This window comes from Dermacentor variabilis, chromosome 10 (genome assembly GCF_050947875.1).
Source record: "Dermacentor variabilis isolate Ectoservices chromosome 10, ASM5094787v1, whole genome shotgun sequence".
Lineage (NCBI taxonomy): Eukaryota > Metazoa > Arthropoda > Arachnida > Ixodida > Ixodidae > Dermacentor > Dermacentor variabilis.
Genome location: NC_134577.1, coordinates 105,254,555 through 105,270,845, shown reverse-complemented (window position 1 = coordinate 105,270,845; position 16,291 = coordinate 105,254,555). Strand labels below are relative to the sequence as shown.

At 46.6% G+C, this 16,291-nt stretch overlaps 1 protein-coding gene across 1 annotated transcript in view; it reads right to left on the bottom strand.

Annotated features, from left to right (window-relative positions):
* The window catches only part of Pur-alpha (Purine-rich binding protein-alpha), a 242,983-nt gene extending 237,230 nt beyond the window's left edge, over nucleotides 1–5,753 (bottom strand). The window contains exon 1 of the mRNA XM_075673279.1: nucleotides 5,573–5,753. Within this exon, the coding sequence (XP_075529394.1) occupies nucleotides 5,573–5,615 (43 nt within the window). The 5' untranslated portion in view covers nucleotides 5,616–5,753. The remainder of the gene's footprint in view (nucleotides 1–5,572) is intronic.
* Between the last annotated feature and the right edge of the window lie 10,538 nt (nucleotides 5,754–16,291).

Genomic DNA, 16,291 nt, shown 5'->3' with positions numbered 1-16,291 from the left:
TTTGTGCAGAAACATCTAAAGCCTGCTGCCTGCATATGAGTGTGCTACGACGTCGCACAGAACTGTTCGTCCTATACAGGAGCTTTGTGCAGAAACCTCTAAAGCCTGCTGCCTGCATATGAGTGTGCTACGACGTCGCACAGCACTGCAGAACCCTGCAGTTTAATCTCAATTGTGTATAAGGCTATCACAATCACAGCATGTCAGGTAGACACCTAATGGTAAGAAAATTATCACTGAGACGTTCCTGTCGAAATCGACCTACAACCAGTTACGAAATACTAATTTGGTGTTCCTTCTTTAGAACACAGCTGACTATACTCGCGGACGACTTTCTGCGGCCATGAATAGAAAGCTACGGGCGCGTGGCTGCTGCACAAGTGTTACAGCGCCAAGTAGTCCGGCAGCGTGTGACAGTGCTTTTGGTTGCTCGGAACAGACGCTGAATCGACGCAGCTTCCACGTGCGACGGTTTAACGTTTGCCCAGACGCGGAAGGGAAAGGCAGCAAAATAGGTGAACTTTTACACTCAGCAGTGGGTTCTGTCTTACGTAACTGCTGATGATAAGGTGCTTGTGTTTTCTCTTCCCCAGCCTAACCCAACGTGGACTAACACGCGGGTCTCTTCCCGGAAGCGCTCTCACTTGTGCGCGCTTTTTGCATCCGTAGCTATCCCTCCATAGCCACAGAAAGTTGTCACTCGAACAGCCGTTCTGCCACACGACGGATCCCTTTATCGATATACACCGAGAATAGTGTTGACGACCACTGCATGGTCCCACCACGTTGAACAGCGCGTGTTTCCCACTGCATTCTTACGTTGTCGCCGACCATTAAACGTTTTCTTTTCTTTCGATGCGCTGCGTTGAGAAGCGATTTTGGGGGCCCAATAGTAGCCCCCCTCCCCCCCTCATTACCCTTGTTTCTTTTGCTCTCTACAGATGTCGCAGCAATCTAGACTTCAACCCTACACGCTTTTAACCAATTATTACGACGAGATTCTGAAACGCGGTAGGAAGTTAAGAAGAGAATTGCATCAACAAGGCTCCCAAATTCCATCGTCCGTTTTTACAAACCTTCCGCGAAGAAAGGTAGTGCGCTTGGAGTTGTCTTATTTGCCTTACGAAGAAAAGTTGAGCGCGGATCCCGGACAATATCTGCAACTCCCTGGTCGAGCTTCAGCAAAAACCAACCATGTGAATGTTGTTTTGGCTTGTACGCCCAGAGTTGACGTCTTTAAATACGCATTTTGCTGCGAACTATAGTTGACTTGAATAGTCTTGATCCTCGCGTGTTTGTTTCAAAGTTTACTGCTTCAAAGTGGTTACATGTTTTGATAGATATGAAATACAAAAGGAGGTCCCACAGTCAAATGCTGTAGTGGGACCTCCGGTCTAGCTTAAATGGTGAGAAGAATTATATGGCAGCAAAATAAAGCAATATCACGAGATTAACGTACAGGTTGAAAACGTAGAACTAAGGTAAAAGACAAGTTGAGCGGAAATACACAAAAAAGAAAAGAAAAACAGTAAGAAAAACAAAGAGTGCGAGTATGAAAAGATGTATAACAAACGTGAATACAAAGGCACATCAATTGCAAAAAAGATAAGAGAAAAAGGGAAAAATATGAGCAATATAGGTGAACATAAGCTAAGGTCTGAACCTAGCAGAAACTCAAAAGCAAGATGATACGTAAGCAAGAATAATAAAATGACGCCTAGCAATCAGATCAAGTTAATCAAAAACATTTTATATTTTTTTAATTTGTACGTGATGTTACACTCATTTATAACTACAGGCAAGAAGTTCTAAAATGAAATGCAAGAAAAACGAAATGTCAATTTAAAATAATTAGTGCACACAACTACAATTCTGTTGACGCATTTCAAGAAAGACTCCCCCATGTTGTGTGCATAAGTTATGTTGCTTTAACTAGCCTGCAACAGCCTGAAAATGGTAACACTACTGTAAACAAAATTTAAAAAAAAAATAAAACATATCGTAATAATAAATATGTAATTTTTTTAACACTCATTGGTGTTTATCTTGTCTCAAAACAATAATCACCTATATTCCGTGCATATTTTTTAACACTGCGTTCCCGACACTTTCTGCTCACCAATGGCGCGCGTGTATCAGTGTGTCGTGTATCGTTCCTGACAGGAAAGCAGCGCGCGCCGAACGTTAATTAAAGGCAGTACATACGCAAGGTTGATGGAAGATTACTGTCAGGGGCCACGGTGCGCCTTGAGCGGTATTAAAATTTATGCAGAATACAAGAACCTCGTGAGAAACGGAGGCTGAAATTTCGACGCCTGGGAGGTGAGCTGCACGACTGAAAAAGACGGCTGCAGAAGATAACGTTCCTCCCCGAGTCGACGCAAGCAGAGAACGCGCGAACAAATCCAGCTTTGCGGAACAGAACTCTTCAAACGGTAGCGCAATGCCCGCAGGGAGGGTGGCATTTAATCACGCTAGCGACGAAAAGCCGCTTCATTCGTATGCCAGACGGAGAGCACGCCGCAAGATGTCGTCTGCCAGACTCTAATGAGCGTCGTCTGCTGCGGGGAACAGGTGCGCGCGTGCGCCATTTAGAAAACTAAACCCGCGTGTTGAAACACCAGGAAGTGGTAGTTGTGCTGCTCGACTGTTCACTTAAAGAGCGAAGTCGTCGCTCTCCCAATACGCTCTTTGGAAATTAAACAAGCGCGCATTCGATAAACTAAACAAAGAACCTACCCTGTTTCTAGTAGCTTTCGTGTCCTGAAAACACCCAAGTGCGTTTTTTAGCAGTCTGGTAGCGTAAATTATTAATATCCAGTTCAGAAATGCCGGATTAGGGACTGCAACCTAGAACTTGAACACTTGAGGCCAATGTTCTTTAATGTTATTTTTAGCTGGAAGATGACTGCGCCATCTATGTGCGAATAACGAACCCACACCGGTTGAGTTTCGATTGGTTTTATTTCACAGTACCACTTGGATTCATTTGACAGTAAAATATTATTATTACTAAGGTCAAACTTGTCATTCTTTCACTTATTTCATTTCGCGCAGTGTGACGTCACAGATGTCGTTATATTTCTCGTACCTCAGCAGTTTTGGCACAGGAACGTTTTCGAAATTTGCTACGCTGGGCCCCTGGTTCATAGAAAATGCAACGTGGACGGTCTTCACCGATAACTAGAACCAAGCAGATGCTGTCAAAATCTATGAAGTCACGGCTATATCTGGTGCGCGAATTGCAGTGCGGCGCCGCCAGCCGTCCGCCGCTCGTGCTTCCTTTTCTGGCTTACGCAGCTTCCTCGCATTTTAAAGGTGGCCGGTATCCCACTTTAGAAGCGTAAGTTAATACAGCTTACAGATGTCCACTAGCTCTTTTTTTTTTTTTCTCACAGCTGACGTAACGCACTTTAGAAGCGTAAGTTAATACAGCTTACAGATGTCCACTAGCTCTTTTTTTTTTCTCACAGCTGACGTAACGACTCTCAAACCTCGTGTCTGGCATAATGGCTATCCGGTGAAGGAAGCGCGAAAAACCTGCGGGTAGTTTCTGTGACGTCACAGTGTCCAATTTTCCAAATCCCCGTTACTGTACTCCATTACAACGCAATGAACATTACAAGTACAAATGAATAATGCACCCAGAAAAGCATACGGCAGATATTAGAAAGACGCTTTGTTTCAAATCAACACCAACCGAAACAGTTTTGCAAGGAAGAAAATTTGGCCGAGCAGACGCCTCGAAAGGACGGGTGGCGCCATCCCGTGCATTCTACGTGAACTACACTGTCAACAACGCAATAGACAGCAGGCAACCTCCTCTTTTCCTGATCACGCTGGTCCAACTAAGAGAACATCTCCGTGAAAAGTTTAGAAAAGAAAATGGTACACCTAGGTAGCATGATACTCGTATCATGGCGGCTGCAACGCGCTCTACCTCGATGCGGCTCGAGCGTTGCTTGAAACCTCGAGAGCGGTCTAGCTCGTGGCGTCTACAAGATACGATAGCACGCGGCGTCGAAGGCCGCGGCAACGGACTGCGCTTTATGTTACTTGAGATTGCATCCGGCACGTTGCCGATAGCAGCGGCGTGATCGCAGGAAAAGAATGATACTAGCGCTGGCAGCACTGAAACGCGTCAATTGAAAAAAGAAAAAAAAAAAGTATCACTTCCGCCATTCCAGAAGAGAACCCGCTCAAAGCAACCAGGCAGATATGCTAATCAGGTCTGTTTAAACGTAGCCAGTGCACAAACAGCGATCACCGCACCAAAAACGAGAGTGGGAAACCAAAAGTTTTGTGTTGACGCGCGCATGTCGCAGAATTCTCCGCCGGCGGCGCCCCAATCGATTTCCCCGGCGAGACAGCGTCGAGACACATATGAATGGATGCTGGGCGCGCGCGTGTGTTGCTATGCGAGGAGGCTGGCTGACTGCACCGCAGCAGCAGCTGTGAGGCGGCGTGCTTTCGGCAGCCAAGTGTCGCGCGTCTCTTATGCGTGCGTCTTCCAAGTCGCAAAGGCAAACGTGGAGATCGCATCCGTCGACGGGGGCCACACGACACGAACGTTCAGAAGTGCGGCTGCTGCACATCGCAACCCGAGACGGATCTCGGGAGAGGGAGGCATATGAAAGGGGGGAGGGTCCAGCCGTGCCATTCAAACGCGCTCGCTCGAGACTCGAATCGCAGCCCGCTGCAGCCAACTCACGAGCGTTGCACCTCGCTAAGACGGCTCCCCTGAACAACAATAAAATGTCAGACGCGATGTTACATCTTCGGCGATGGAAACGAAGTGCCACTGAGTGTTCTATAAACGCGTGCGGTCGCGGCAGTACGGTGCGCGGTGCAGGTGATCACGATTGCAAATATGAGCTAGGCATGGTCGTAAAACGAGATAACTGACCAAGCACAGAGAGCTGTAACGTTGAGATCAACTCGTGCACTAGGCGCCAGACCGAGAGCGGGGACCATGCGTAAACCGCCAATTTAAAATGCAAAGCGCAATCGGCAAGCACCGGCCGCGGATGCATATGCGTTTCGTTCCTCTCTCACAGAGTGCATCGGCGTTTCTGTTACTGTCGAAGGACGTAGCACACAACCATAGCGACCGGGCAGGTTACCCGAAGCATTCCGAACCGTCTTTTGAACACGTGAGACTGCCGGGCAGAGCAGAAATGCAGCCGCAAAGCGACGCGAGACCTGTGCCGACCGATCCCGACGGCTGCAGAGTACGGGTGTTTTAGGCTTAACGCCGTCGGCTCCGCCGACAAGGCGTCGTGCTCGGCACGAGAACCACAGGACACCGCGGTTGCCCGCGCCGGGGGCCCGGGCACCACGCGAAAACCGTCAAAACGACAGCGTCTGTGAGAGCCAGTCGCTTGCCGTGCTCCGCACTGACACGGCCATCTTACCGCGGCGGCGAACTCGGGAGACAGGGGCTCGTCGCCCAATGAAAAAAGAAAAGCGCCGCTCGGGCAAGGACGCATCGGAAGCGGGCGGTGCTCTCCGCTATGGCCGTGCAGGCGATCACAAGAAAGGCGGCGGGTGAAAAAAAGGAGGCCGTACGTACTTTGGGATTGATGTTGCTCATCGACGCTTTCCCGATCCGACATGATGCCCTTGCAAGCTGCTGGCGCTACCACCCGGCGGCACACACACACACGCACACAAGCCTCGCCGTGGGCCTTATGAATAATTAAAGCCCCTCGGCCAATCGCAGGCCAAGGTAACGGTGTCCGGTCTGTTCTCGGTGTCGTCTGCTACCAGCCGCAGCACAACGTGCCGACATTCAAAGCTCCACTTCGGGGCGACGAAATAAAAAAAAAGGAGCACAGATGCGACTGCTCGCGCAATGAAAAGATAAAGAGACGCGCTTGCTCGGAAGCGAACCTGAGAGGCAGCGGCGCCGGCCACTTGCGCCGCGTAGGAAAGAGAATGTCGACCGCAAGCAGCCAACAGCACGTGCAGACGACGACGGCTGCCCAGCCCCTGTGCCAGCCCTATCGAACACATTGTCAGCTGTTACTTGTTACGTCGCTTCGCGCCAACTACGAGAAATGCGGTTTGTTGTTTGCATTCTCACAGGACTTGGTCTCGTCCAAGTAGGTTATTTGGCGCGTTTCATTCTAAAGCAGCTGAAACGCACTATGGCGCCTTCGTCTGCTGCACAGTTTAGCTGATCACAAATGAGTAGGCGAAGTGCGCGTTCGTTCGTTCTTCTGCGCGTTGCCTGTTGTCACAAACTCATTACCACTTTGTTCATGTTTCAGTGAAAAAAGGAGTAACTAGGATTTCCTGTCAAGAGTTAACTCTGCAAAGCAGAAACAGAGCATAAAAGATAGGACTAAGGAACGCACTGAATTTGCTGCAGTTTTAACAGCAGCGGAAAAGCAATTTCTCGTGTACATAAAGATGTGCTATAGTACCCAGTCAAAAAAAAAAAAAAAAAAGTGGCTCAAACCAGTTGGAGATTTCCAACTGGAAGGAATTGGATATTTCCAATTGTGTTTTGGGACACCTATTGGGAAAATATAACATATCCAATTGGACAAATTGCTTTCTTCAGCGCAATTGAACCCAAATGGTCTCTAAATTGAACTCGTTGGGGTCGGCATCAACATGAAAAACAAAGAAAGGGAAAAAGAAAAAACTAGATGGGCCTTAACCTTGACATAACAAGGATATACTTGAAACTCGATCCTTTCGAGAAGCACACTCGTGCATGAACACACTACGAGAATTCTTTCCATCGACACACTCAACATTCACTATCTGAGATACATGTCAGGTGCTATAGGTAAGCAAAATTTGGTTGACCAAGTGGTGCCAGTGGTTCATGATAAAAGAGTAAAATTTCGAAAGATATTGAACTTGACAGAAAGCTAAACGCTTCTCTCCAATGATCACACCAAAGTACAAAGTTGTTTTACTTGAAAACAAACATTATAATGGTGCTATTATTATTATGAATTATTTTGTTCTTTCATGCAACCTCCAATTGTGTCTAATTAGGATCAATTGGCATACCAAGCTCCAGTGATGTCCAGCTGGAACCAACTGGACTTCTCATGAAACCCAATTGGAACTTGGACCTCCGATGACGTCCAATTGCAACCATTGGGCCCCATTGAAAAATCCAACTGAACTCAATGGGTTTTTTTTGTTCTTTTCTTTTTTGGCTGGGTAATGCAGCACATTTCACACTATTTGACCTGAATTTTCTGCATGGCTGTATAAAATAATCTGTACTAACCTTGTTTTGTTTCCAGTGACAGGCAGAAGACAATGAGTGTTGCTTCATCCTAGTGGAACTACACCACTAATGCAGTTTTTCAAATTGTGGACTCCAACTGCAAAGCTTGTTCCAAGGGGAATTTGCAGCATGCCACTTGATAGACTTTTCATCAAGAAACTCCATTTGTCATGTGCGAGACCAAAACACTTATAAGTTTGTTTGATGCCGCATTCTGCACGTTAATGCTGGTCAAGCTGAAACCAAGACCTGGCTTCAACTTCAATGAAACAGTGGGCTTTGACAGTCTTTGATGGAACCCCTTCATTTCCATCACGGAGCATCACACATTCTTACCACCCATGAGGCTTCAACCAACACACGGTAAAGCCAACATAAAGCTGATGTAGACATTATAAGTATTTGGTGGCACCCATTTGTACCATCCTCTTGCCTTATGTCAATACACACCACGTGTGACCGCACCAACATGCCAAGCTTCTAGTCGTGCTTCATATCACTCAACTAAGTAGATCAGTTGCTGATCTTTCTGGTAAAATTTCCAGGTCTATTAATGTCTATTAATCGGGTTTCAGGGAACCTGGGAAAAGCTGGTTGAAATGACAGAGACAGCTGAAAGTTTGAGAGGCACTGCACAGCAAGTATCACTTTACTACTGTTGCCACTACTAGCTTGGCCGTCGCGAACATCTACTTCCTCGGCACACTCATTGTAAAGCATTTTATTCAGCCTTTGAACGAGGCTTCACAGAGACGTCGCAAAGAAAGTATATAAAGGCTTACACCCCATGAGAAGGCCGGAAATATAACAGCCCAGCACATAGAATATGCCAAGATTTACCAACAAAAATGACACTCAACAACTGGCATTCATTGCATAAAACAATGCAGGTTTCAAAGCGACAAGCAGCAAACTCACAAATTTGTGCAGACAACGAGCTCGGTAGCACAGGCAGAGTATGCCTCATCTCAAAAACTGCTGTTGCAGTGCTGCATCCTGAAACCTCTTTCTGTATTTACTTTTCGTTTATTTCGAAAGGATCTGCCACAAGGCATATTGGGAGTAAAAGAAAATTAAATGTTCCAACTCTGCATCATGCAGGAACTGCAGCATTCTCTCTGCAAACATTGTTTGTCATCCAATGGGTGTGGTATACTTATGAATGTCTGGCTTTTCTTAGGCAGTTATGAAAATCCCAAGTTGGATTGCCCGCATTCTAGGGCACATCAAAAGCAGGTGCATGTATGCATCCTAACCGTGCACTGTACCATATTTCAAACCACAAAACCAGTTTCCTCCAAAATTTACTAGGGGGAACTGCTCAGCTATCATGCAAACAATTTATAAATTTGCTGCAGTGCAAGAACATGCAGACGAGAAACACAGGATGAGCACTGTTTCTCGCCTGTGTTTGCGTCGTTTTGCAAATGTGTCACCAGACCAACTCACCCAGCTATCAATCACGCTTTGTGTTTCCAATAAATCAGTCCCCTAAACACAGCAAGGAACATGCACGTTTGTCCCTGATTACGCATGCCTCTCCACACATGCATGATCAGTGTGGGTCAGTGAAAATAACCTAGTGAAATTTAAGCACTACAAGTTTGTATCTTTCACACAAACTAGACTAGCCAGAACTTAACAAAACATGCACTTGACAGAGTAGAATCAGCACAGACAATTATGGTTATTCTTTTTTTTTTCACAATCCAAGGCTGGAACCTTTTGCCACAGGAAATCTTCAACTGCCCATCTATTGAATTATTTTCAAAAAAATTATCCGAGTTTAATTTTTTAACCTAGTGGCAGCAGCCTACGGCACACTATTCTGCGTTTATGAAGCCTATGTCTCTATAATTTTGAATATCTTTTGAGGTTAATATTGTGCACTACATGCCCACTTATTGTTGTGTTGTGTTGATTTCACAATCCTGCCACATCCTCAAACTGAGGCTAGCGGCATGCATAGATAAAGAAATAAATTATTGCAGTTATAACACACACTTCGAAACGATCAACATGCAGAGCCACAAAGCCATTTGAAGCTGGGACGAAGTTTAGGCAGATCCACATACTACCCATTACTCCCACGCTGGCTGAACTGATATACCTGCAGTTTTTGTATAGACATTCGAGACAAAGTTCCCTCTAATAAGTCGGTAAGGACAACTTTATTCGACAAAAGGAGTCGTTCAAGGGGGAGGTAGTCTGTGAGGTCGTGCCTGCCAGCCACCTCCCTGGCTCTGTCAACGGCCCGGAGGTGTTCCTCCAGGCTGGTCCCGGCAAGGATGTTATTCCGTGCCCAGGACGAAGAAGCGGCCATGAGTGAGTAGGGGGAACGGTCCCTCGGGCAATACCAGATTACGTGGCTGAGTGTGGCGATCTCTCCACATAGCTTACAGTACGAGTCGATTAGCTCAGGGTATATGTAGTATAGGATCTGGGGGCAAGGAAAAGAATGCGCCTGGAGCTGGAACCAGGTGATCTCTTCACACTTGGTCAGTTTAGGGTGAGATGGTGGTCTCGATCGTCTCGAGATTCTATAGTAGGTGGCGATGTCATTGTATCAGGTCAAAGGTTCCCCATTTGAGTCCTCCGGTTCGGAGGCCTGTCCCGCAGCGCGGTGGACGAACCCTTGAGCATGCTGGTGGGCGGCCTCGTTCTCCAGGTTTCCAGATTGGGCCAGGACCCATTCGATGGGGCAAGCGAAAACCTCCTCCTCATTGTCGTCGTCCCCACTTCCATACTCAGGGGAAAGCTAGAGTGAGAAGAGTGAAGGAGGTGAAGTTGCCGCAGCATTGTAGGAGCTGCAACGCCCCAAGTGAAGTTGTTGATGGCGGCCTCGGTGTAGCTCAGAATTGCGGTGAAGCCTGCTACTGCTACAAGTGCGATGGCAGCCTCTTCGGCTTCAACTACATTGGGATCTGTGCGAGCATGCTGTGCACAGACAGGACTCGTATTCCCAGTTGTTGGCAAGAGAGACCATGCTGACTGCATAGCTGTTGGCGTTGGTTGGGCATTTGGCAGCATCTGCGCAAGCTAGTTCCAGGCTAGACCCGTGGGTTTTGTGGAGAGTCCTTGCTCTCGCTTTTCTTCTGCCATAGGGGTGGCTAGCCAACGTGTTCTTTGGCAGTGGCTTAACGAGGAATTCTCTCTCGATTTCTGGGGGAGGATGTTGGCAGGGTTGTTGCGCGTTGGAGAAAGCATGTGCCCAATACGGTCCAGGATCCAACGGCCTGCGCTGCTTCTTGGAAGCTGGCACATTTGCGCAGTGCGTTGCACTTTGAGGAGCTCCTCCAAGGTCTTGTGTAGTCCTAAACTGAAGAAGCATTCTGTTGAGGTATTATGGGGTAGTTCCAGGGCTTATAAGCCTTGCATATCAAGCGATCTAGGCAATCCCGCTCGGTTTGCCGGAGTTGTGTACGTACGGCAAAGCGTTTTTGAAGCATGGCACAGCAAAGGCCTGTATGATCTGGAGCAATTCCTTCTCCTTCATGACCTGCCCATGCGAGCTTACCCTGTCTATCAAGTGAGCCGTCTGATTTACCGATATGGCAATACAGTATGGCTTGATGTTGTTGTGGTAGTTTTTCTGCACGATGAGGCCAAGTATCCTAATGTGCTCCTCTAGTACTTCTTGTACACAGCTGTACGGCAATTCCCTGCTGGCTGCCAGGCACAGCCTTTCAAGCCATTAAAGATTTGACTGGCCTGAAATTTGTACTGCTGCACTGACTGTATAAACGTGTGTATATGGCACGTGGACAGACAGCCCATACTCGGCATCAAGTTGTGGAGATAGGCTTTCTTCACTCAGGTGTTGGGTACCTGCAACAGAGCGGAGTCACGAAGCACTCGGATGTGAACGTAGCAGATAGTTAAACTTTGATGTAACGAAGGCGTTAAAATTGATAATTTGCTTCGTTATATCAAAATTTCGTCCTATTAAATTCGACCTCTTATGCAATTATGTGCAGTCGCTGATCGATTTTTCTTACACGGAAAGCGGGCGCAAAATTTTCCGAATTTTTGGGCAATCGAAAAAAGCTAATTTTAATTAGAAAACAATTCGTCCTGACAAATATGGGAGTCGGCGAAGAATGATACGGTTTCATGCCACGTACGTCGACGATATCATTTCGGCGTGCACTCCGCCCCCGCGGCCGATAGCGTAGCCCGCGCTGGGACGACGCTATCACGAAAAGCGCCGATAGCGGGGAGTGAATGCTTCGTCTGCCTGTCGCTCCAACGGGTTATCGGAGCTCAAGATTACGCGATCTCCAATAGTAAACGAGCGGTAAGACGGCTCATATTGTGCCACGCCGTCTTGACACGCCCACTCTGCACACGCGGCCAGATTACCTCTAAAGCAGGGTGCGCGGCTGCATATGTGCTCAGCCGCGCTTACAGCCATGCTCAGCCACGGCCGAGACGCGCGACAGCTTACCCCCACTCCGCCCCCTCGCGCGCGTTTGATCGCGTAACCGCGAGCTCGCTCCCCTCCCCCTCTTTCCTTTTGCTCGCGCGGGAAGGCGGCACTCGTGAAGCCACCATCTCTCCCGTCTCACCCTCGCATCTAAAGAACACAGTTCGCGGGGCGCGATAGGATTTTATCGCACTTGGAGTTAATGCAGAACACGATGCGGCTTTTCGGGCGTCGCTCTTGTCGCGCGGCGCACGATTTCAGAGGTGTTTGCAAGCAGCCGCATGTAATTCAATCATCTGACCTTCTGCGCACGCATACGTTTCAATTTATTGTCTCGGCATTCCTCTGCGACGGCAGTGAAATTTCGTTATATTGAAACTGCATACAAACAGACTTCGTTATATTGAGGTTCCAAATACATGGTGTTTATGGACAAGAGGCTATGAAAAGTTAAGTACTTCGTTATAACGGGCTTTAAGTGCACTTGCAGCTCTCATTCACACTAGTGACTGCGCTCCCTTTTGCATTTTTCATAGGATAATATGCAATAAACTCAATCGAGCAAGTACACTACAACAGATTGACAAAGCTATTTTTATCACTTTGTCAATTCCTCACCCATAATGCCCAGCAATCTAGCACCAACAGCCCCAGAAGTAACTTGCACTCTATTTCTAACTGTGCACAGAAAGGAGTAGCTTTCCTTAGTAGGCACATGCACGGGGCAGAGGCTCATCAACACCATTCGTAATTATTAACGAACATTCAGAGCAATTTTCCTAAAAGAGATAGTTGGAACAGTCTAATTAATGATACTGGAGCTGATATTGTACTAATGCAAACCTGGCTCTCCGCCAAAATAGATACAGGCGAGCCGTTTCACTGCAACAAAAATTTACTGTATACCGGCGCGACTGTAATTCCCAGTAACTCTAGTTTTGAATCGTTCCTTTTAAGCGTGACTACTAATTTGCGATTACTCTGGTGCTACCTATCGTTTTTTAAAAAAATGATCATAGGTGTCCGTTATCATCCATCTAATCCCGATTGTGATTTTGCAGGAAAAAAATCTCGGCACTTTAAACAAAACATCTGTTCGATTCCCCGGTTCACACTTGTTTCTCTTAGGAGACTAATTTCCTAACTATCGACTGGTCACGTTGCTGCTCCTTCTCTAATCCGGCATCTGCAGAGGCTGAAAAATTTAACATTCGCTCAGATTTTAACCTTTCGCAGCTAGTTATCAAACCAACACATGTCAGATGTTCCTTGCTTGACCTGATTCTAACCAATCACCCTGATAATGACTCATCAGTAACCCACGTCCTGGACACCTTACAGTTTACTATTTGTATCCCATCTACAAAAGAAAACACACCAAATGAATCAGACTGCAAAAAGGCAAACTTTAACGCTATCAACTCTGAGCTATGAGCCTTCCTTGATTTCTTCCTTGTGACACCTGAAGACTTACCAGTTCAAGAAATGTGGTTGTCCTTCAAAAGATGCAGTAATGCATCTCATCAGCAAACATATTCCACTTCAAGTAATTAATCAATCTTCTAACGCCCTTTCATACAACCATCTGAAACGATTATCTAACAAAGAAAGCAAACTTTTCCGTTCTGCCAAAAGATCACTAAACGCCGATAGATGGCTAGCATACACATCCACTCCCAAAGCCTATACAAGTGCCTTAAACACGTCCAAATTTAACTTCAACTCGACCCTACAGTCTCTGATAAAAACTAACCTAAAAGCCCCTGGAACATTATTAAATGTACCAAAGACAACAGTATAAGCTTCGTAAACAATTCAGGGGTTCAAGTTCAGAATCATCATTGCACTTCTCTGCTTAGCATGCTCTCCCAATCATTCTGCACAGCAAATATCAGTGACTATACACCTTTGTCATTCGTAAACTTTCTGGCAATGGATACCTTTACCTTCGACCCAGAAGGCATCCAGCCAGAAATACCAAGACAAAGTGGTCATCGTCATGTGGTGTTACACTAATTACAAGTTCCTCCAAAGCACTGCAGAATACAGCTCCGTCATACTTACCCTTGTTTTTACTAGATTACTTGACAGCGTCACACCGATTGACTGGAAAACCAGCAAGGTTATCCTGCTTTTTAAATCAGGGCACCCACACAACACACTGAATTAGACCCATCTCATTAACCTCGGCACCTTGTGAATTTCCTTGAACCAAATTTTTTTGGCTGTTAACACAAGTTCAGGAAATATTCTTGTGAAACAAAATTAACATTTACTGATGACTCATGTTTTTGGACTATGGTTTTGCAACTGACTGTTTTTTAGCCTTTTCAAAAGCCTTTGATAAAGTTAATCAACTACTTATCTATAAGCTATGCCTTCGAAATATTGACCCTTCAATATTCAAATAGATCTGTAGCTTTCTTTCTAGTCATACTCAATATGCAACTATTAATGGCAATGACTAGCCAGAGGTGCCAGTAGAATAAAGTGTACCTCAAGGTTCTATGTTGGCGGCTTTACCTTTTCTCATTTATATTAATGGCCTGCCTAATCAAATCACCAGTTCTGCTTGTTCATTTGCCAACGATTGCTTCATTTACCAGAAGATAACCAATTATTCTGACATGGTCACATTACAATCAGATTTAGATAATGCAGCAACCTGGTGCTCACACTGGCACATGAATCTTACCGCCTCCAAATGTAAATTCACGAGACACTCGTGTAACCAAGTAACTTTTCCCAATTACTACCTTAACATCCCACTCCAATCAGTATCGTGTTATAAGTACCTTGAAGTACACATTACAAATGATCTCTCATGGAAGCGACATATTGAACACATTACATCCAAAGCTAACTGCATGCTCCGCTAACTGAAGCGCAATGTTCCGTTGGCACCTACTTTTCTAAAGCAACAGCTATGTCACCTACATTCGACCTAATCTAGAATGCGCATAATCAATGTGGTACCCTCATCAATTAACACTAATTAGCACCTTAGAAGCCGTACAGAATTGTTCCATTCGTTTTATTCTAAACAATTATCAGCATACAGCAAGCGTAACTAGCATGAAACTTACCCCAAGATATATCCCCTAGCCAAACGCAGAGATATCGCTTGCCTTTGTTTTATAAATTATACCATTGTTGTCAAACTATATCGAAAACAGCCTCCTTTACTTCTGCACGCTTGGACCACTGTCATAAAGTGAACTCCATCCTACAGAATGTCTACCTATCGTAACTCATTTCATCCAAAGCCATGCCAGGAATGGAATCACGTCCCAGATCCACTAGTGTATTACTAATAACGATGACTTCTGCAAGGCACTTTCCAACGTTATCCAGTATACCTTGATTTCAATATATTGTTACGTGTGGAAAGACACAGACGAAAGAGGCTATTTACACTGGAGCCAGACAGCCAGGCCGACACTTGCTCGCGCCAAGGGCGCCGACCAACTTCGTCCTTCTCGCGGCAGCTCGTCTCTTGAGCACCGCTCAATGATATTGTAATCTACCGCCCCCAGCGGCAAAAGCGCAGTCACGATGCTGTTAAATATCCAAGGTGTGCGTAGAGTTGTAGGGCTTGAGTCGGGCAACGTGGACAGTGTCACTGGCTGTCACAGTGGAGGACCTAATGGGTGCGGATAGAACGATTTTATAGGTGACATTGGTCAATTGGCGGAGCACGCGATATGGACCTGTGTAATAGAAAGGCAGTTTTTCAAAGGCCAACTTTATGCGACGGTGACCAAAGCAACACGAGGGTGCCGGGCACAAAATAGAAAGCACGGTCACTGAGGTGGTAGCGTTGCTTCCGTTTGTCTTGAGACACTTGTAGACGAGCGCACGCAAATTGGCGAGCATTGTCAGCATGGGTGATTGCATCACGGGCATAATCGCTAGGTGAAGCTGTGGCGGACGGAAGCACAGTGTCCAGTGGTAGCGTCGGTCCTCGGCCATAGAAGAGGTGTAATGGGGAAAAGCCAGCAGTGTTGGGTAGCCGCATGATGTGGTGCGAGATACGGCGGCTCTTAGCTTGTTCTAGGCGACGGCATCGATAGCCGAGACGTTGCTGAAAACAAGCAAATTGAAAGCGTCGTCGGTGATGCCTTTTAGCACATGTGCCACTTTATCTGCTTCGGACATAGTCGTCAGCTTTGCGGCATAGAGCCAAGACGTCGAGGATGTAGGAAGCGTACGGCTCTGTAGATGACTGAACACGAGAGGCAAGAGCCTTTCTCGCGGCAACCTTGCGCCCAATGGGGTCGCCGAACAGTTCCTCTAGCTTTTCTTTGAAACTGCCTTAACTGTTATGCCGTCATGCATTTGGTGCCGCCGAGATAAAAGACGACATCGGTGAGCATAATCGTTGGGTCCCACCTGTTATTAGGACTGGCGTGTTCACAGAGCTTGATCATTTGTCAACGTCCTGTCCCTCCAGGCCAGAGAACACACCAGGGTCGCGATGTGGGGCAACCGTGACGATTGGAGCAGTCGGACAAGCCAAAGCCGTTGCAGAGGCGGGCTTGTGATCAGGAGGCATGATGACAAGCTCGATGTGCCGACCTCTTCGGAGTTCCGTGGCGAGGACGGGGATC